This window comes from Gadus morhua, chromosome 21 (genome assembly GCF_902167405.1).
Source record: "Gadus morhua chromosome 21, gadMor3.0, whole genome shotgun sequence".
Classification (NCBI taxonomy): Eukaryota; Metazoa; Chordata; class Actinopteri; order Gadiformes; family Gadidae; genus Gadus; species Gadus morhua.
In genome coordinates, this window is record NC_044068.1 from 20250558 (window position 1) to 20272735 (window position 22178).

General features: G+C 42.3%; 2 protein-coding genes across 3 annotated transcripts; one reads left to right on the top strand and one right to left on the bottom strand.

Annotated features, from left to right (window-relative positions):
* The first annotated feature begins 1304 nt into the window (after positions 1-1304).
* Positions 1305-5695, top strand: alkal2a (ALK and LTK ligand 2a). The gene is made up of 5 exons (XM_030345431.1): positions 1305-2371; positions 2525-2578; positions 2720-2800; positions 2995-3069; positions 4571-5695. The coding sequence occupies exons 1-4, from the start codon at positions 2038-2040 to the stop codon at positions 3057-3059; spliced, it is 534 nt and encodes a 177-aa protein (XP_030201291.1). The 5' UTR covers positions 1305-2037; the 3' UTR covers positions 3060-3069; positions 4571-5695.
* Positions 5696-6040: 345 nt separating this feature from the next.
* Positions 6041-20088, bottom strand: acp1 (acid phosphatase 1). 2 transcript variants are annotated; one of them, XM_030345432.1, is made up of 6 exons: positions 20000-20088; positions 15655-15728; positions 12294-12407; positions 9763-9824; positions 7953-8058; positions 6041-6340 (listed from the first exon to the last, which is right to left on the bottom strand). In XM_030345432.1, exons 1-6 carry the CDS (start codon positions 20082-20084, stop codon positions 6263-6265), a joined length of 519 nt encoding a protein of 172 aa, XP_030201292.1. In that variant the 5' UTR covers positions 20085-20088; the 3' UTR covers positions 6041-6262. The 2 variants fall into 2 exon arrangements, with proteins under 2 accessions (XP_030201292.1, XP_030201293.1); XM_030345433.1 differs by lacking the exon at positions 12294-12407 and adding an exon at positions 12124-12237 and having other exon boundaries at positions 6163-6340.
* Between the last annotated feature and the right edge of the window lie 2090 nt (positions 20089-22178).

The following is a 22178-nucleotide window of genomic DNA, read 5'->3' on the forward strand; positions in this document are numbered from 1 at the left end:
CTCATACCTTATAGATTTGTGCCTCACAGTGAATCCTGCTTAAACAATAAGCATCTGTTGTATCAGCTCGGGCTCAGCCTGAACAAGGTCAAACAGGGCCAGCATCAAACTCTCTGCCGATGCCTATTATGCCTTGTCCAGTAGTTGTCTGGTTCAAGTTGTGGCTGGTTACCAAAGGTTACCTTACCATAGGTTACCAAACCAAGGTACATGTGGACTAGTGGACGTTTAAAGATATGTGATTTTAGTATGTCACCCCCTTTAGCCCTATATTACCTCCTTTGTGACAACAAAGTGGTCTCTGGAGATTAGTCTGAACCCCGGATCTGAAATAACAAATTCCAGTCCCGCCATTATACAGATGGGTTAACTGGGCAATAAAAGACTAAAGCTAATTTCTTAACGATTATATCGACCAATAGGAAACTCTATTGACAGGAATAAAGCCAACAAATCAAGAATCACAGCAAGTTTTGCAGGTTATGGGTGCTCTGATCAAATTGCCTCTTAAGTGTCAATGGTCACACTTATTTTAACCATTTTCCCTCACAATATAACCTTTTCGCAAAGGTGTAATCACAAGGAAGGTGTCGCTCATAACACTTATTATGTTTATGCAGCCTTTATACCAGAGCACAAGTGGTTTACTAAATTGTGGACATAACTCCTATTTGTGTTGACCCTAAAGCAGGCCACAACCGTAACATTGACTAGGTAGCAGCTGTTTCATTTATATGTGTCAAAGAACGAGCTAGAGTCAACGTGTTGTCTTCACTAGTTTAACCTGTGCCCTCGTAAATGAAGGTGCCAGACCCATGATGAATGGAAGAACAACACATATTCAACCACGCTTTGCAACAAGGGTCTGGTTTGCTTATGATATATTTTTTAGACTTTTTCTTTTTTATTACTACTTATAGGCGCTTGATATCAACACATAACATGGATCTTAATTTAACCACTCAAAACCAAAATCAGCACCAGGTGTTAATTCACAGGATGACATGTCGACTAAAGACATGACATTGTGATTAGCGACCCGGCCATGGGTCTACAGTGCAACCTCACGACTTAAGTCGCACCTAAATCTTCTTAACATTCATGGCGCGTCCGGGCACTTGTTGCATGAGTGAGCATTTGGGGAATTTCAACATTGCTGTGATTTCCAACATATCTTGAGTATGATAAAACATCGAGGTTATAATTGTTGTTTTATTAAGCAGTGCATTTTGATACAGCAGAGAAGTCCAACACTTTTTGAGGGGAGGGAAATTAGTATCCAAACCGCACGCCCAGAGCGGTGTTACAAACAGCTGTGCGTAATTCATGTCCAAGCATAAGGAGTGCGTGACCGGGATATCGATTCTATTATTGATTAAAAAAAACACAAGAAACGCAAACCGGACTGTTTTTTCTTAGAACACCAAGGTCGTTTCTGAGGACAATAGAGAGGAGAGGCCAGTATCAACTCTGCTTTTCGCTTGATGCGATTTCAGTGAAAGGGGCGAAGAGCTTCCAGACGCAGAGTGGAGGAGAGAAGCAGACTGAGGACTGGAGGATCGATGGTCGGGAAACTAAAGTGAACTTTCCTTTACGGGTATCTCCCGATGTTGTTGTAATTAAAGACTGGATTGCGGAGTTATCCTCATGGGACTGGGGGCCTCAGTCAGGATAAAGAGAGAGAGGACCCTCAGACCATCGGACCTTTGGAGAGCTCACTACATCTCACCGGTGGAACGGACGGCAGCTCCTTCTGCTGGTTTCCACTCCTGGAGGACTACAAATGACAGCCTACTAGTTTGATAGTGATAAGTACATCATATTCATTCATTGGACTATACCATATAATAAGGAATAGCTTTTGGATTCATGGTTTTGGACGCGCTTCAAGTTCCTAGGCTCCGATCGTTTCAAAACTTCAGTACAGCCTAACATGGCCTGTTAAAATGCATCCTTTCCTAGGAATGTAACGCGTGTGAGGAAACCTTTATGCACTAGAGGACCGGTTCTTTATTTTTCCTCCAACCTATTTTCCACATGTGTCTTTTAAAACGCATTTCCAAAGAAGAAGAAGAATTCATTGTCAATCAGTCCAAGACAGCGATGAGCGGACCCCAACACCTCGCCATGGGCCTGCTGCTGCTCTGCGCTCTGAGCGCACACTTTGGAGACACCAGGGAATCCGCCACGGTGGCGAGGAACGAACATAGCCTGAGGCACCACGCTGCGATGGTAAAACACCTGGACAGGAGCCGGGACACACACAGCCACAGCGAGACGGCCAACCGCTTGTCAGCAGCGAGGAGGGAAGCTCCAACCGGGACAAGGGTTTTACGCACTTTTGGAACCGAAATGGCGGACACTCCTGTGGGTGAGTAGGCTGTTTTGGAGTGGGAGAGCTGGCCGTGGATTCCTACAACTTGCTGGAAAACATTTCCAAGTGGTATTGATGTTTAGTTGGACTAATCGTTTTGAAGCTGACCATCTCCCCCCCCGCCTTTTCCCACCTTTTTATCTTGCACAGCAATATCAGCTAGAGATATCACAAAGAAAGAAAAGTTTATACAACACTTAACAGGTAAGGAGAGTGTGTGTGCGCATGGGAGATAGTACTATAAAAAAAATAAGCTAATGAGGAATGATAACTAATGTCTCCGAAACGAATGGAAATTACGGGGAGAGTGACTTGGATTTCAGAATCTGTTTTTTATTTCTCAAGGACCTCTGTACTTCAGTCCAAAGTGTCGGAAGCACGTTTACAGGCTGTACCACAGCACCCGGGACTGTACAACACCTACCTGTAAGTCCTGGACTAAATACCCCCCAAGATTACTGTCTGAATGTCTGAATGGTTCTCATAAAGGATCCGGGCTGATGCACACAACAGAATATTATCTCTCAATTTCAAAATAAATAAATGAATAAATAAATAAATATATTTAGTTTTCTTTATTTATACATGGACATGCTTTGATTTCTTCACTCTCTTTTCAGACTTCAAAAGGTGTGCACGACTCCTCCGGCGGTTAGCGGGCAGCCCACAGTGCACTGATGGGTAGCACCCTCCAGGTACACCAAGAGACTCTCTCCTGCATGAATGATTGGATGGATATATGGATAGATATAGACCAGTCTCTACTGAGGGAGTGAATGGATGGTCTTTAAACCATTCTCAAATGAATCCTGAACAGGATTCTGAAATTGATGGGAAGCCAGTGTGAGGAGATGAGTCAAGGTGTCCCAGGAGACCTCATGGAGGACTTGTCAGGAGCGGCAGCACGTTGGACCACAGGCAGGCGGTTCAGGGATGTCTTGCTAAGACATCCCGAAAGGGAATCACAGTTATCAAGACCGGAAATAAATGCATGGATGAATGAGTTTCGCAATGTCTCTCGGCTGGTGCAAAAAAAGCAACGAACCACCAATTTACAAACGCCTGGATTACGAAGGTCATGATGTTACAGAAGACGATAAAGAGCAAAGACTTTCGTAAACTGTTCAAGGAATGAAAAATGATCCTCAATGAGATGTAATAGTACAAGTACAGATACAACGGGCAAATAAGCAGACAATATAATGGTATCAGAAAATATTAATAAACATTACTAAATATAGCGATAAAACAGCAGAAATTAAGTAACCTTTAGCATTAAAGGATACATCCGGTGTAAAATGGATCTGGGATATGTTTAATATGATAACGATTTGGAATGTTCGATTGAGAGCAAAAGCGCGTATAGACGCATTCTTAAGTTGGCTGATTTTAGCCGATTCTACCAAAACGCTATAAACATGGAACGATGGGGGCATTTGTTATGGTAAAAACTAAATCGCTATTTTAAACCACTTAAAAGGCTAGAAGTAGCCCGACACTTCTTTGGTAGTATAATAAGGGTCTTAACATATAAAACGAGGCATTGATAACTTTGTTATTGTACAGATTGTTTAATCTACCTATCGAGTCTGGCATCGACGGGGGATCTACTGATGGTATTGTGTGTATAAAATGTCCTTTTTAATAAACAATCTGTGCACTTACAAAGTTATCAATGCCTCATTTTATATGTTATGACCCTTATTATAATACCAAAGAAGTGTCGGGCTACTTTTAGCCTTTAAAGTGGTTTAAATTAGCGATTTAGTTTTTTACCATAACACATGCCCCTATCGTTCCGAGTTTATAGCGTTTTGATAGAATTGGCTAAAAACAGCCAACTGAAGGATTCGTCTATATGCGGTTTTTGTGCTCCAAAACTAACGTTCCAACTCATTATCGTACAAAACATATCCCAAATGATGATGATGATGACATATCCCAAATCCATTTTACACAGGATTTGTCCTTTAAGTTAAAGGAAATTATGAGTACCTTTTCCGTAGGATCGCAAGCACTGATGGGGGTCCCAGTTATTGACCATGTGATCTTATAAACGATATGTACTTGCACTCATTACTTGACTCCATAAAGAAACACAGGGTGGGTGTACGCAGTGATAAGAAAATCAAGCCCTCTCCTTATTGACTTCACATGCTTCGTTGTGGACTAAATTCGACTCCCTCTTCATTCTAGGTTGTAGCAGTGCTCATGAATCTCAGCCAAAGAGGAATAGGACGAGAAGGTGAACAAACACATCTGTATAAAGAAGTGCCTTGGACTGTACCGGTTGCGGCCAACTCCTTCTGACCTTCCAACTATGCAGAAAGGTCCAGAATGGTCCTGCAGTGGTCTGACCGTCCTGGACATGGATCGTTAGCCCAACAGGTCCCCTACACCCGGGGCCCACCACCTACAGCCCCCCAAAACCAGGGTCCACCACCTATAAGAGGTTGTAAAACCAAAGCCAAAGAAAGACTTTAAAGAAATGGAAGTGAAATGGAAGAGGAAAATGTAGGTGGACACACACGACCAAACATCAGAAAATTACCAAAGTGGCATTAATTTTTTGCTTAAAAGAATCAAAAGGGATGCATTATTTTTTCAGTGTTCGGTTGACTTTGAAAAGAACGGAAGGATCTTTTGAAGAAAGGGGTTTCTGACGTCTACAGATGTGTGTTAAAGCTTGTGTTGGGCCTGCCATACTGCACTTGTTCCTGGACAACACGCCATGTAGGACCTCGGCCAAGGCCTACTACCTTCGTCTGCTTGTGCTAACACTGAAAACTACTCTTCAATTATTAGTTGCACCAAAAGGAACATTTTCTAATCTTTGGATGTCGTTACGAGAGAAAAAAAACAACCCAGGACCATTTTCTCAGCACTGGTCCCACTCACTAAATATGAATAGCACCCGACAAACCTTGGTTTAGTGTTGTATATTCTATCAAATATATTTTGGAGTTGCCAGTGTATATTCTGTAGATTATAAACATCTATACAAAGTGCAATATGTATACTGTAAGGCAAAGCTTGAAAGGAATAATCTAACTACCATGTTTGCCATTTATGAAGTGGGTGTTGAAAAGCATATATATTTAAATAAATTAAATATATTTAATAAATTATAACATTGATATAATATAAATGGCTTCTGTTGCGTTTGCATTGACAATAAAATGAGCACATTTGTGAAGGCGTCTTTAGGGACAAGGCTTTAGTCAAAGCTCTTAATTAAGTCCCAGTGTGAATGGAATGGAAAAAGGCAACATATAAATGCTTAATATTTTGTATCTAAACATTACATTTCCTAAACATAGGATTACTTTAGAAGCCTTAATTTTTCACTTTTTTCTAAAACATATTTATTGTAGGCCATATAGAAATACAAACATCTAGAATGTTTTAAATGGCGCTGGCTTTTTGCATACAATGTAGACATTATAGAAAAAGGCTAAAAATGTACCCAAAAACATCCAGCATAATACCCATCTAGATTAACATTTAGTCCAGCATTAACTCTGACCCTGGTCTTGACCTTTAACCTAGACAGTTTAACCTCCTTAAATGTTGGGTCATGTGACACCATCTATTGGCTGGCCTGAGAATCAGATGGAATCCTTTTCATCGATCATATGGACATTTGATTAAAACAAAAAGCCACAATTGTTTTAAAACAGTTTATTTATGACCAATTCTCATCACCACAACACAGCTTATATCCCTATACAGTGCAACTCCTGAAGATCATTGCCAAACAAACAGGGGTTGTCTTGGCCAGTGTATTATAACGAGTGGCTTAGTTGGGCTCAGTTGATGAGTGTTAAGAGGACATAGCATAATGAACAATTGAGGGCCAATCATAGCATTGGTCCAGTCATGGTGTTGCTAGGAATTGTTCTCCAAGAACACTTTGCAGCATCTCACGCACTGTTCGTAGACTGTTTCAAAGTCCTCCTGGCTTCCCTTCAGGCGAGATAAGGAGGCAGAAATGATGTTTAACGGCGACCAATTTAATATATGCAAGCTTCACATTGTTTTGAAAGAACTGAGAGCTAGCCCGGCTCAGAATATGATAACAATCTAAAACTAAATTGATCTTACATTGACCTTAATCCATGCAGTTTTTTTGTTTATCATGACCAAAGAACAAAGCAATGTCATTGAAATTGAAATCAGCTCAGCGTCTTCCGACGACTGCATTTCACTACAGTTTGACTTATTGGTCATCACAAATGATCTCTTGCCCCCTTTAGATGTTTGACAAGTATACATTCAATGTCTCTGGGCCCTCATTATAAGTTTGTAAACTATTTATACTTCACATTTTAGTACCACATTTATTTTGTTTGTAAGGCAATGGGTCCAAGACGACACCAATTAGTTCCAACTACATCCAAAAGCCAATGATAGGGCCAATATGACCTAACCAGGCAGGATTCATAGGGCTAAAATAACAAGCAGGAGAGAAAAGGAAACATTAGTGAGGGGAGTGAAGTGGAGAGTTAATGGTGTGTTCTTGAATCCTCGAACTTCCGAGTCGAAAGTCGAGGTCTCCCAGCTTTCTTTCTGCATTTCTCGGAGGCACTCCCCCTTTTTGTCTTCATCTTTCAAAAATCTGAGAGTAGACCGAGAGCAGAGATGGCGCTCTCAACAAAATGGCTGCGCCCGTGAAGAGATTTTTTGTATTTGTACCACGTAGGTCATTTTAATGTTGATTTTAAATGCTCTTACACACTTGATAATAGCTACTTTATTCCGGTCACCAATTAATACATTGCATGGTCTTGCTGTGTGTGCAATACAATTTAAAGTTGGGTTGTTTGTTTTCGGGCTGGTTTGCTTAAGAGGCTAATGTAGCTAACAGTAAACAGCGACTAGCCAATTTCATGCCACAATCACAATGACGAACAGGAACGCTATGAATGCTCCGAGACCGGAAGTGACGTCAAACGTGCAACTCGGAAGGCTGGCGTCCGAGGATTCAGGAACACACCATAACGGTTGGCCAGGGCTGGTGTCAGCCATGGCAGGAGAGGCAAAGTTAATTTGAAATACACCATGGGGGAAAGTGAACACGCCTGCAAGGTTGCAAGACAATAAAGATGTCAGGAGATGCATGGTCTCAGTATCAGGATTTGTGGAAGTGGCAATACCAATGCCAACTAACCACCTTTCAATAGGAACGATTGGCCCAACAACTGGTGCTTCGGACACAAACTAATAATTTGAAGCCTGGCAAGGTTGGTTTTCGTTGGATCATAATGTCAAAGAGCCAGCAGTCCAAAGCAGATCAATTCTCGTTGAATGATGATGCCAAATAAAATGGGTATTTCAACAAAAGCCTCCCAAATAAATCTTTGCATTATGCATACTTGGCTGATGAATGTCAGAGGGGACACAATGATCTGAGGTTATAAAGAGTTTGGAGAGGAGAAACATTTAAAAGGCTCCAAATCCTTATCACTTGTTCCCAGATCTCGAGGAGAGCAGCATTTAAAAAGAAAGAGCAGAGCGATCACGATTCATCTCCAAATTTAAAGGGGCGTGCTCCCACTCCAACAAGAACACTACTTACGTAATATGGGTCTTTGATGATCAGCTGTTTCTGGGGGTCATAGGAACCGAGTAGCTCAATCTTGGCACTGTAGTTGCTCACAGATTTCGCCTTCCTTTTCAGCTCGCTGCAAATACAAAACAAGGGTTGAAACAGAGCCTGAGCAAAACAAAGAATAATTTAAACAATGTCCAACAGATGATGAATAAAAGATCCAGAGACTGTTGATGGGGATTATGAACATCACCAGCACCTACAGACGACGGTGGGGCTTGAGCCCCCAGAGTACCTGGTTACCCACTCACCCTGAGCTAGGTGCTGGAATTCATACCAAAAGACGGTGCACCCCAAAGTCCATCCTTAATAAATGCAGGAATGTAAGGGCTTGGTGCATCCCAGGTCTATGGGTCTATCTATAGAAAGCACACCAATGTTTATAATTGTTTGGTAAGGATCAGCATGTCTGAGAGGAAGCAGGAAATGCCAACCCGTTTCACACTATGAGGAGCCATTTACCCAGCTACCCCATTTGTCAACTTCTGGTTCTCCAACTGTGAAAAATGCAGATGGTGAAAATTAACCCCGAGGACTTGATTATCAGTATGTGATGCAGTTAAAAGTATTATAGACTCACTTTTTCTAGAACATCGTTCCTGGCACTGGACAGGGTTGCATGCCAGCAAGGTTTCGATAATAAAGGACCTTGACTTTCGCTGTTATTTACGTATACAGTATCAGTATTAATTATTTCTGCAAATTTAAGACTGGAAACAAAAGACACTTGAATCTGTTTAGATAGCTTTGAGACACCTGCTTAAAGTTTCACTGAGGAAATGTGGGTAGTTGTGGTTTTTTATGGATCTGAGCGTCCAAACGCAATGCGAAACACTAGAGTGAAAACCATCGATAATCCAATGAAAACAACCTGATGACCTATGATGCAGTAGAAGAAAAAAAAGAACCAGGGCATATTTCACTAGGAACAAAGCAGGAAGAGGACAGCTAGAACAGAGGGTCCCCTGATAAAGCACCTTGACAGCAGGATGAAATCTATTTATGTATTTACTCTGCGGACTTCACCCACTTTCTCTAGAACCTAAGGTCTATTTTCCCAGTCTGGTCAGCTTAACACTTGGCTCACAGTTTAAATGGATGGAATGGGGGGAAAAACACAGCAAGACGAGGTATCCAAAGAACTCGGTAAGCTGCTTAAAGATCAGATCTGCCATGGGCATGTGATCTCAAACTGATCCTACAATGTTCAAAGTAGCCAAACATAACCCAGCTCCTGGCCTTTGGAAGCAGCTTAGGGGGGATGGATATTGCTCATTAGCTGGAGCCTGCGTCGACATGTGGGGCTCAGTCGCTGTCTCCCTGGGACTGTGTTGATGTGTGTGGGAATAGGAGGACTGGAGATCCGTCTTTATGCAACCTGGTTTGTCCTTACAGTGGCCCATCCGCCAGACCCGACCCCGGACAAAAGACCAATCGTTTCCATCCAGAGCCAACGTACGCCTGTGAGGGTCACCCTCATCATCTGAATGATTGTCAAGACCACGTTTCTCTCCTTGCCCTACTATCACATCACAGCAATGCACATGGAATTATTACGCTAATTATGGCCTTTAAAAAGGTTTTAGATGGTATTTAAGTCCCTGGTCAATGAGCAGCTATGAAGGCTGTGTGGGCTTTGTGCTTGCCCGTTGAATCTGATGTAGGAGGCCTCCTGGATTGTTTGCGACAATGCCTGCCTGGCCAGTACATTTGGATTCATGAAAATTTAAAATAAAAAAACAAAGAGCACTCGCAACCTCATGCCAAATAACTGTACCTCATGTTGCTGTCGTCCATACAGAGAATGTACTCAAAGTTCATGAAGTCCTCCTTGGTCACCTGGAGGTGAGATGAGGACAGATGTGACAGAGGGAAGGTTAACTTTGGAGGCGGGGCTGTCCAGACATGTGCTCCACGACATGCAGAAGGGCCTCTCAGACAGTCTCATAACTGTTGCTATGCGCCACATCCATCAGCTGTAATTAAATGGGAGTAGTCATCACAGTAACAACATACTTATTCACAATATAAAGCCCCTATACAATTAATTTATGAGTAACATGAGTCGTATGCGATAGATATAGTATATAGAATTAATGTAATATACCGTTTTTAAATATCACGATTAGTGGTTGGAAAATAGATAGATGAATAATGCTCCAAAAAGGATAGAGAGAAGGTCTAGAGAGAGGCAGACATTGAAAGGGAAATAAAGAGGAGATCAAAGCAGCACATCTTTAAGGATGTTGTGCAGAGTATTTGACAGGGCATGACTTAATGAAACTGGTGGAATAAACCACGCAGCCCCGGTACGTACGAAGGGGTCCAGTGGGTCAAACTCATAAGACAACTGGAGTTGGACAGGAAATGACAACAATGGGGAAAGGATGAGAAAATAGAAATGAAACAAGCTCAAACCTGGTTAACTCTAGCAACAAGACTTGTAGGACGTGTGTGTGTGTGTGTGTGTGTGTGTGTGTGTGTGTGGCGTTTCTCATTCGCCTAATCGAGCAATCGCGCACAAAATACATTTCAAAGTGGATTGGCCCACTTCCCGATCTTCAGTCCCTGCTGCAGAGCGAATTCAAATGGCCAGCACAACGGGCTGGGGGTCTAACACCGTAATATATAACTTTAACCGCATTTCACATTTATCGCAAATATCCCGCTGCTTCGGGTTTTCCTTTGTAGGCGCGTTGGGAGGAGGCGCGGGCGAATCCGCTGTCAGTGCGTGTGCATGTATCAGTGATACGTGGGTTTATCCAATAAGTGGTAGGGTACCATCGCATCATTGGCATTTATGCCCGCTTGTCTCCGTGTGCGTGTGTGAATGAGAATAACAGGAAGGAAGAGTGCTACACGGAGATTAATAAACTGAACAATATTTATATTTAAAAACCGCGAAAAAAAAATAGCAGAATCAATTTGTGGCGCTCTTGGTTCATTCTGTGGCGCTGCGCAACACATTGGTCTATGTATGGGAAACACTGAAAGTTTCGATGTGAGGTGCTTGGCGGGGTAGGGGTGTTTCTCAGAACTCAATTGAGAGTGAGAAAAAATGGAAGGATTTGGTGCTGGTTCACAATAGCATTACAAACAACGCAACACTGAGCTATCAAACACTTTTGGGAAGAGTTATGGCTTAGCTTTTGAAAGGGACATTGTCCTGCGTACTACGGTGACGGTTTCGGGCGCCCTGGCGATTGCTCCCGCGCCCCCTCCCTTCTCCGTTTGTTTCGTTTATTTTAATTGACTAATTAAGGGCGCCACCAGAGGGCACCCCCAATGCATTTGCCGCCCTAGGCAGTCGCCTAGGTCCTGCTCAGGAGTCACAATATACAATGGTATGATAAGTTTATGCACCCATGCTAAAGTTGACTAAAAAGAGGAATAGAAAAATCATCTTGAGGGAAAATCGATCTTAGTGCCTTAATTAAACAAATGAGGAAAAATCCAACCTTTGAGGCCACCAATTTTCTTTGCGAATGAATAATGTATCATAAGTAAATAAATAAATGTTCTTCATTAAAATACAGGGTGCATAAGTATAGGAACCCCTATGTTCAATTCCCATAGAGGCAGGCCGGTTTTCATTTTAACATAGGGGTTCCTATACTTATGCACCCTGTATTTTAATGAATATTTATTTATTTAAGATACATTATTCATTCGCAAAGAAAATTGGTGGCCTAAAAGGTTGGATTTTTCCTCATTTGTTTTAATAAACAATTAAGATAAATTTCCAAAAGATGATTTTTTTATTCCTATTTTTAGTCAACTTTAGCATGGGTGCATAAACTTATTCTTACCACTGTAAAATAATTACAATTCCTTAATATCATTAAATAAGTGTTAAAGGTTTCATGAGAATACCCACATACAGATTTAGTAACATTGTATGAGGAGAGTGCATCATAAAATAAGTAATACCAAATTAGCAGCAGTGGATCTGATTTAAATTACGGAACAGTATTTAGCTAATTATCTGAGGTATCGAGGCCTGTGAAGAGGTTAACACACACACACACACACACACACACACACACACACACACACACACACACACACACACACACACACACACACACACACACACACACACACACACACACACACACACACACACACACACACACACCTGTCGTGCCCTGTGGCTTGTCTCAATGCCATGCGACCTTAGGCAGGCCAGACCGCGGCTGTCCGGTGAACTGCCTGTATTCCAGTCAGATGTGGCACCACTGTCTATGAACCACTGCAAAACACAAAGCGGGGGGGGGCTAGTTACTGCTAACAGTTTGGTGTTGGTACCTGCCGGGCTATATGGCTCATGGGCACGCCGTGCTTCTTCATGCAGGCCTGCCCGCGGTGGTCGGGAGGACTTCCAATCTCATAGGTGGAGGTGGCAGCACTGTCTATCCTCCACTAGGCAGGGCAGAGCATGGAAAACCTTCCCTGGTTAGGATGTATGGCCGCAGAGCTGAACAATATTACAACAGTACATTATTGAATTTGCATTGATTTTGGTTTCAAGTTAAACATTAGACTGGATTGGGGCTGGTGGTGGGTCAGTTGGTTGGCTGGTCGACATTCTCAACATGTTGCATCTGAGTCTCATTATTTTCGGGGGCGGTAAAACAAATGGAGAACTTTGTATTTGAATATTAAGTGATGGGCTATGTTGTGTAAGAAATAATATGAATTATTTGAAGCGTGTAGCCGTAAAACTTTACCCCTGCTATTTTCTAAAGGTTCATATTGGGAACTTGCTTTGATTTCCCCAAAATCAGACTCTTTAAAGAAGGGAGTGGTCGAAAGAGGAGGGATCAGGGATAACAGTTGTATATAAACTGCCCATGACACAGAAGTATTTATAAATAGAATTTGCAAGAAAAGTGTCCGGAATACTGTGATGTCCAGAATATTGTGAGACAACTTTACAGCAACCTCTGACCAATAAGCTATTTAAGAACGTCTGTTCAGAGAAGTTGATACCCTCTGTGTTTGTTCACTATGCTGATGAGATGTTAATACCCTCTGTGTTTGTTCACTATGCTGTTGAGACGTTGATACCCTCTGTGTTTGTTCACTTTGCTGTTGATCAGAAAGTTACAAACCCTGTGAATGCTGACTACTTAAAGTGTAATTCCGGCTAGGGCTGCAGGATATATCGGCTATGTACGATATATCGATATAATTTCCACGGGGATACAAGATTTGACAATATCGGTTATATCGATATGTGTTAAAATTGTCAGTTTCCCCCTCAAGCGTCTACAGCGCTTGCCTTGGAGACTGTGAGCGCGACCCCTCCCCCTCCCACTCTGTCTTTCCGAACGTGCCGTGTGCAAAGACGCCTCATTCCCGCCCCCGCCGCCCCCCCACAACAAGCATGGATGATACCCGTAAAGAAAACGAGACGGCGGCGGTAGATGAAATTGTTTCAAAGAGGAAAAACAACGGCTCCATAATGTGGAAATAGTTCGGGTTTAAAAAAAAACAGATGAGCAGCAGCTGCAGGTCATGTAGAGAGTGTAGCAAAACCGTTGCGACTAAAAGTGGAAGCACGACAAATCTGTTCCACCATTTACAGCAGCGGTACAAAGTGCAGTATAAGGAATGCGTAATACTCTGTGGCTGTGCTGCTGCATCACAGGCCGCGACAGTTTCTTCTGCCCCGAAACCAGGGCCGGCGCTCGGCAAATGTGTTGGGGGCGCCCTCTGGTGACGCTCTTAATTAATTAATTAAATATACGAAACAAGCGAAATGAAACCAAACATGTTCCCAAATGGAACGGAGAAGGGAGGGGGCGGGGGATTGAAGTTACGGCGCACTGAAACTCTCACCGTAGTACACAGGACAATGCGACGAAGCCAATGCTCTTATTGGTAGCTAATGTGTGTAACCTACAGCTTTATAATGTTCTCTGCATAGGTGATTATTTTGTGAAGAAGGTGAAAAACGTCCCTTTTTTTTTTTAACATGTTCATTAAATTCTGTTGAAAATAACGACACAAAATCACATGTTGCAGTCATACTGACCTATGTTTTAATAAAAGTGCTTGCATCATCTCACATGTGGCTTTTGACTTCGAAAAAAACCATCTAACCCACTCTATAGAAAATATCGAGATATATATCGTATATCGCCATTCAGCCAAAAAATATCGGGATATCATATTTTGCCCATATCGTGCAGCCCTAATTCCGGCGAAGATTGAATCAAGGATCTTTTTGCGACATGAGGACCCATAAAATAAGCTCTCCAGACAATTTCTTCATTGATAATCGAGTATAGAGATTGCCCGTGAATGCCCGGAGCAATGTAACATCCAAAATGGCTTCCATGTTATTAGCTAGGGGCAGTGTGAACACTTCCAAATATATATTTTTTTACCACTAATATTGCTCAAAATAGCACCAAACCTCTGCAGTAGCATTACTAGTGTCCCTACACATAAAATGTGTTCCATGTTACCAGGAAGTCCACACAAGTCGATTACCGGCTACCGTATATAATATAATAGAGGTGCCAAAGAAATCGACTCAACAAACTGCCCTCTTGATACTTGGCTGCTTTAAATTTTTGGGTGCCTCTATTATATTATTTACACACTAATTGATGTCACTTCAGTCAGCGACATACGCAGCATGCGCAGGTGATTTCAGCATCAAGGCCAAGCGACAAGGAAAGCTTGACCTGAGGGACTTCGGCTTTAGAAGACAAAAAGAACCACGGAAAGGAAGGTCAAGAGAGACTCAAGTTAGGCGTAACTACTGAAAATATGGTAACGAGAAGTAGTACCTTTTTCAATTCGGCGCAACGTTACTTTTCCCAGGAACAGATTTGACAGCGATACTGCATTCTTGGGCAGTATCGGGCGGGGTAGGGGTGTTTCTCAGAACTCAATTGACAGTGAGAAAAAATGGAAGGATTTGGTGCTGGTTCACAATAGCATTACAAACATCGTCACACTGAGCTATCAAACACTTTTGGGAAGAGCTATGGCTTAGCTTTTGAAAAGGGAAATTGTCCTGCGTACTATTGCGCAAGCACGCACGCAGGCACGCTTGCTGCGCGCCTGCGTGCTTGCGCAATAGTGCCTTCACAACCTCATTCCACACCATACGAGATAGACACTGGTAGCGTGAAGCAGGCAAGATCACTTCCGCAGGCAACTCTGTCCCGTTTTCTCCCTTTCATTCCAACCCGTGAGCAACGCAAGTCTCACTTCTCTGCCGAATGCATTTAAAAAAATAAATAAATAAGAATCAGTTTTTAAAATCCTTAAATGTAATGCATGCCTCCGAATCGTTTGATGCGTCCGATCAGCTGCTTTTTTTGGGATAAAATAAGAGCGATGACAGCAGTCATCGGTCTTAAAAATATAGAATAATAATAATAATTATCACACCGTTGGTCTCCCACCATATGCGCTGTCATCAGCACAAATGATCTGTCCCTAAAAGTTAAAATCCACAATCCTCCCTGGCTTTTATTTTACAACTCAACCACTGGTAATAAGGATTGACATTGGTTAGAAAATACTGCTTTTTAAAAGTTTTGTAAAATATATAATTAGACTATGATATGTATATCATCCCCAAAACATGATTACAAATGAATGATAATAAATAGTTATTCTAAATAGTAAATCCCCATGTTCTCACCTTGTCCACAGTCCCAGCATCAGTCACCATCTTCTGGAATACTGCTTCAGCAATCGGGGATCTGCAAATATTCCCTTTTAAAAGGCACAAGAAGAAACAAAGCATGATTGAAAATCAGCCATGGGGCATGAGAAAATCTTTGGACATGTATATTTAAAAAGGAATACACAGATATCTGTAAAGTTGTTTGATTCTAAATTCAGAATTTAACGATGGCTTGGTTAGAATTTGCATTCCATCAGCCATGTGCATTGACGTGCAGAGAAGCAGTAGCCTAGCTCTTGTTCAAGTGAGGGGAATTTGGTTATAGCGACTTAAAGTAATTGCATTCCACAGCAATGATAAACCCCAAAAAATAATTCAACTGAAAAGGTGAAACTAGGGCCTAAAAAATTTTTTTGTTTGGTTCCGGTTTCCGACCGACCCTGTCAATTTATGTGAGACCCAAATTATTTTATGAGCTTTATAAAAAAAAAATAAAAAAAAAATATGATTTGATGCAAACTATAATTACGTTTTGGTACAGCACCTCTTCATTCTGTACAAGGATGAGCGAATTTTCTCGTTTTTAAAGATCCAATGCCATTCTATTTTATGATGCTTTAATATAGGTATGGGCCACAAACACAGTATTCAAAGACGTCCCCGAAATTCAGCCGTGGTGCAGCGTTACAGTCACTCCGAAACAGTCGCACATTGAGCTTCCCCCAAACGCGCTGTTTCGGTGGGCGTGTCAAGGCAGGTCAAGGAGGGGGGTGGGGGTGTGGCCCTGAGCAGCTTGTAGCCACTACCATGCGCTCTGTATACGGTGGGCGTGTCAAGGCAGGTCAAGGAGGGGGGTGGGGGTGTGGCCCTGAGCAGCTTGTAGCCACTGACAGTACCATGCGCTCTGTTTACGGTGGATGCATCGCAATGGCTCGTAGAAACCCATATTATACATAGATATCTATATCATATAATATATAATATATATTATCACCTGGCCCTGAGCAGCTTGTAGCCACGGTACCATGCGCTCTGTTTACGGTGGATGTATCGCAATGGCTCTTAGAAACCCATATTATACATAGATATCTATATCATATAATATATAATATATATGATCACGGCCAAAAGCTGTGTGAGCCTCCAGACGATAGGTTATTATGAATCTCAAACGACCGCGTCTACTTCAGATTGATGTGGAAGTGGAAGAACCAGAGACGTCAGAGAACCCGACGAAGTCCTTTGTGATTCATTATATCGTCTGGACGCGCACACAGCTTTTGGCCGTGATAATATGTATTATTTGATATAGATATCTATGTATTATATGATATTATTTAGATATAGAGCAGAGCTCCAGGACTGTAACGCAAGTGTTGTACACTTCCTTGTTATTTGGATAACCGTTCTGCTGTTGGTGTGATGGCGCATAACACGTCGGACTCTCGTCTCTGGTATTTCTAAAACGAGACTCGTAGTGGGGGTTATCTCAGCCATGGTTGAGAATGAATTGGGGGAAAGGAACTTTGGCTTTGACTCCCTGAAGTCATGAACCACGACATGGAGGAGAAAGGGATTGTTGGCCGCGAATGTATCCCGCTTGAGCCCTGCTTCCCGCCGCCTCGGCAGCGGTCAGCGCTAATCACCGCATCCTGAAGCCGAGGCGGTGGTCCATCGGCAGCGAGGCTCCGCCGGGAGACGACCGCGGTCAACAATCCCTTTCTCCTCCATGTCGTGGTTCATGACTTCAGGGAGTCAAAGCCAAAGTTCCTTTCCCCCAATTCATTCTCAACCATGGCTGAGATAACCCCCACTACGGGTCTAGTTGTAGAAATACCATAGACGAGAGTCCGACGTGTTATGCGCCATCACACCAACAGCAGAACGGTTATCCAAATAACAAGGAAGTGTACAACACTTGCGTTACAGTCCTGGAGCTCTGCTCTATATCTAAATAGTATCATATAATACATAGATATCTATATCAAATAATACATATTATCACGGCCAAAAGCTGTGTGCACGTCCAGAAGATATAATGAATCACAAAGGACTTCGTCGGGTTCTCCGACGTCTCTGGTTCTTCCACTTCCACATCAATCTGTAGTAGACAGAACCAAGCGCTGCCTGCTGCCGGCGCGAGGCACCACCGCCCGGCTGCCCGCTGCCGGGCGGTGGTGCCTCGCGGCGGTGGTGCCTCGCGGCAACCGGCGGCAGGCAGCATGTCGCAGTTCATGTAGTTCGATGTCGTTCTGCCATTGCATTCAAAATTCTGTAACTAGCCTGTTACTACGAACTAAGCAACTACATGTATTAGCATTTAGCACTAGCTCAATCACGACTCCTTCAGAATTCTTGTGGGTGGTTACGAACCAACCAAGTGGGCAGGGCCATGAATAATAATTTGACAACGCTACGTCACAGTGTCACCTTATCCAGATCGGCTCATTTCTTCTGCCTTTTTCCTTTCATTGCCTATTGCATTCAGCAGACAAACTGCATCGATTTCAAACTTACCACAGCTCACAAACTTATTCGGACCTATGTTATTTAACAAACAATAGGAAAAATGTGATTTTAATGGCATTGGCTCTTTAAATGAAAACAACCCACCTATCATTCGCTGCCGCTGGAAAAAAATAAAAATAAAAATAAAATAAATTCCCTACCTACCTATGACCTCAACTGACAACCAACAGGAACCAAACTTTTTTTTTTTTTAGGCCTAATATATAATATACTCATTACATGGAAAATGAGATATTCCAAGCCTTTATTTATTATAATTTTGATGATTATGGCTTACTTCTTATGAAAACCTCAAATTAAAATTATCAGAAAATTTGGAATCAATAAATAAGGTTTTAAAATACAGATGTGTCAGCCCTCTGAAAATAATAATCATGCTTATGTACTCAGTACTTGGTTTGGGCCCTTTTGAATGAATTACTGCCTCAATGCGACGTTGCATAGATGCTACCAGCCTGTGGCACTGCTGAGGTGTTATGGAAGACCAGGATGCTTCAATAGCGGCCCTCAGCTCTTCTGCAATGTTCGGTCTCATGTCTCATCTTTCTCTTGGCATAGATTCTCTATGGGGTTCAGGTCAGGCTAATTTGATGGACGATCAAGCACAGTAATACCAAAGACATTGAACCAGTTTTTGGTACTTTTGGCAGTTTGGTCAAGTGCCAAGTCCTGCTGGAAAAAGAAGTCAGCATCTCCAAGCATGAAGTGCTCCAACTGGTTGACGGCTTTGTTGAATCTGGACTGAATAAAGCACAGTGGACCAACACTAGCAGATGCCCAAATCAACACGTTATGTGTGATGTGTTCCATTGTAACAGAGCCAATTATACAGCAGTAATATGTGTAGCAGAGTGAAATATACATCAGTAATATGTAGTATTATAATTTTACAAAATCTTTTTTAATAGTTATAACCTGACATTTCCTGAGTCAATATGTGGAACGTTTGAGACTCAGTTTCTGTACCCCGACGTTCACTTTCATGGGTCCCCCCTATAAAATTGCTTCACGCTTTTTCCTCTCCCTTTAGGATTTTGTACTCCTTGGGAGAGGTGAGCGACACTGTGGTCACAGAAATGTCCACGTTTTAGCCTCTTTTAAAGTACATTTTTAAGTTTACATGCTAGCTTAAACTTAGTGTCGTACGCTAACATATTTCTCACGTTATTTAATTTGTATAAGAGCTCTCGCTAATAAGAGTTGACCGGAGGATAGTGTTGTTATTTACACCTTTGTCAGAAGAAACGGAGATCGCCTCCAAAGATATCCTGGTCTGGGCCTCTTCATCCAAAGACAACGCCAGATACTAACCGGTTACACGATCACACGTGTGTGACGTAGAGCGGAGTCAAAACAGTGTGATCTACGTCACCCACTTATTGACAACCTGATTTAATGTCACTTGAACAATTGTACCCAATTTGATCAGTCATCTCAAGCAGCGCTGTATGTGGCGCAGCTTAATGTTAATAATTGAATATCAACCAGGCACTAAAATGAACTACGACCCACAGCCAGCTAAGAGTTGTTGTCCTTTTTAAACAATAGCGTCAAAACCCGTCGGACCTGCGGGGAAACTGGTCACACAATTTGAGACATTTAACCTAAACCCGGCCTGTTAGCAGTAAATAATAATATAATAGTGATGTAGAACCTGCCAGCTAGTATGTGATAGCTCTGTTGGCTGACGTTTCATTAATCTCGTTAAGGGCTGGCACAGATGCTCTTTGGCCAACCGTGACATCTTTTTGAAAATATTATCATGATATACGTTAAAACATGTTATTTGTCATCGCAGTGAGCTCTGACGATGAGCCAGATCGGTTCTTACCCAAACACACGAACAAAACAGACTTCCCACCGGTGGCCGCCATGTTGCTTTGAAGGGTCCTCTGCCAATCAATAGGATACGACATGTGTGCCTGTTAAAAATGACTACTACTTATTAAAAACTATTGTGACGTTATTCTTAAATCCATGGAGTTCAATAACTGAATAATTATATTCATTATTAATGATAATACTAACGATACTAACAATAACTAGAAAATGCATTTCCTGCAAAAAAAGCGGTAGTGAGTGCTGTAGTACAAAGTGAGGTTGAAAATATTTTTTTAATAAAGCCACATAGATTAAGACATAAAGAAATGTTAAATGGCTTAAATAAAGTGAAGGGATTTGAACAAAAGTTCAAATGTCTAAATGGAGTAAACACTGTAAACATGCACACCACTTAAGGAAATGTAAATGGTTGGACACAAATAAAGTGACCGCTGAATGAAAAGCGCAAATCATTGCTAAAAATGCGAGATGTAAAATTAATTGTACTGAAGAATCTGAAAGGTCAAATGTATTGCACTGCTGGTGTGTGTGTGTGTGTGTGTGTGTGTGTGTGTGTGTGTGTGTGTGTGTGTGTGTGTGTGTGTGTGTGTGTGTGTGTGTGTGTGTGTGTGTGTGTGTGTGTGTGTGTGTGTGTGTCAGGGATGGAAATTAACACCCGCCACACGCCATTTGCGGGTGGATTTGTATGGTGGCGGGTGAATTGTGTCACTTCACCCGCCACTGTGGCGGGTAATACTTTCCAGTCAGGTCCGATCAAATTTGCATATCTAATACATTCGTTATACGGCGCTGCACAGTTCCACAACCATTACTGTCAACATCCGGGCCCCTTCTTCCTCTACGCCTCTTTTGCTGAACTGCGACTGTCAATATCCGGGATAATATCGGTAACAGGGCTCTCAAGTCTCACGCGTTCGGCTCAAGACACACGCAATTCAACCCATGCACACGCTCACACGCCACACGTAGGGTAACCAGACGTCCTCTTTTGCCCGGACATGCCCTCTTTTTGACACACCTTTAAAAAATGTGTGTCGGAATTTCAAAATCGTCCGGGATTTTATTAAAGCCTCATATATGTTCACATTGAATTTGAGTTGCGTTTCTCTGGGTCGTTCACAAACTAGTTAGGCTACGCCCTCCCCTACTCAGTTCTGTTCGCTTCGCATTGGTGGAAGTGAGTAGGGGGAGTGGTTAAGTAGAGCCTTCAGATTGGACGGTTTGACCTACTCAGTTACTGTCGTGTTTTGTATTTATTATTTTACCATTATTGTTTTATAGGGACAAACATTAACACATTTCTCCTACAGGGGATTGATAAAGTTCTATCTATTGAACAGAAAGAAACACTTGGTCATACTTTACACACTTTACCACAGCATTGGCCTACTGAATGCCACAGATATATTTTCAGCATTGGACTGAATGCCACACATATTTTCTTCTGAATATTAGTGTTAAGGGCTGTTACAATAGTAATTGTGTTCACACGGACAAGTAGGAATGTGACACCGGAAGTAAGAGGAACACGTGAGAGATGCACGTAGGTTGTACCAGTGAGTTAATAAAGAGTTGCCCTGTTGGGCTGTTATAAAGTAATTCTGTAGTTCATTTAAGAGAAAAGGAGCAGAATTAAACATGGTGGCAGCGGTCACGGACTTGACCAGTCGAAGTATCGTTTCGCGGGAGGAGCTACTGCGACGTTAGGAGAGTAGTAATATAAGTTTGGCTAGGGATTAGCATTCTCATCCAACCGACATGGAAGGGCTAAAACCTCCCCAACAGCTATGCATGGACTCAGGGAATCTCGCAAAGTCATGGAAAACCTGGAGGGAAGAGTTTCTACTGTATTCCGACTTAACCGTGGACGACGACGAGAAGAAAACTGTTAAACTTTTCAGCTATCTGTTGGTGAGAGCGGCAGAGAGCTGTTGGACACGCTCATGGGTGAGACAGCAAAGTCTGATTGGAAGATGAAGGACATAATTGATAAAATGGATGCTCACTGCAACCCTAGTGCTAACGAGACCGTGGAACGTTACCGTTTCTTCTCGAGAAACCAAGGTTCGAGTGAGGCAATAGACTGTTATGTCACGGACCTGAAAGTGTTATCAAAGACGTGTAACTTTGGGACTTCAAGAGACTCGCTCATTCGGGATCGGATTGTG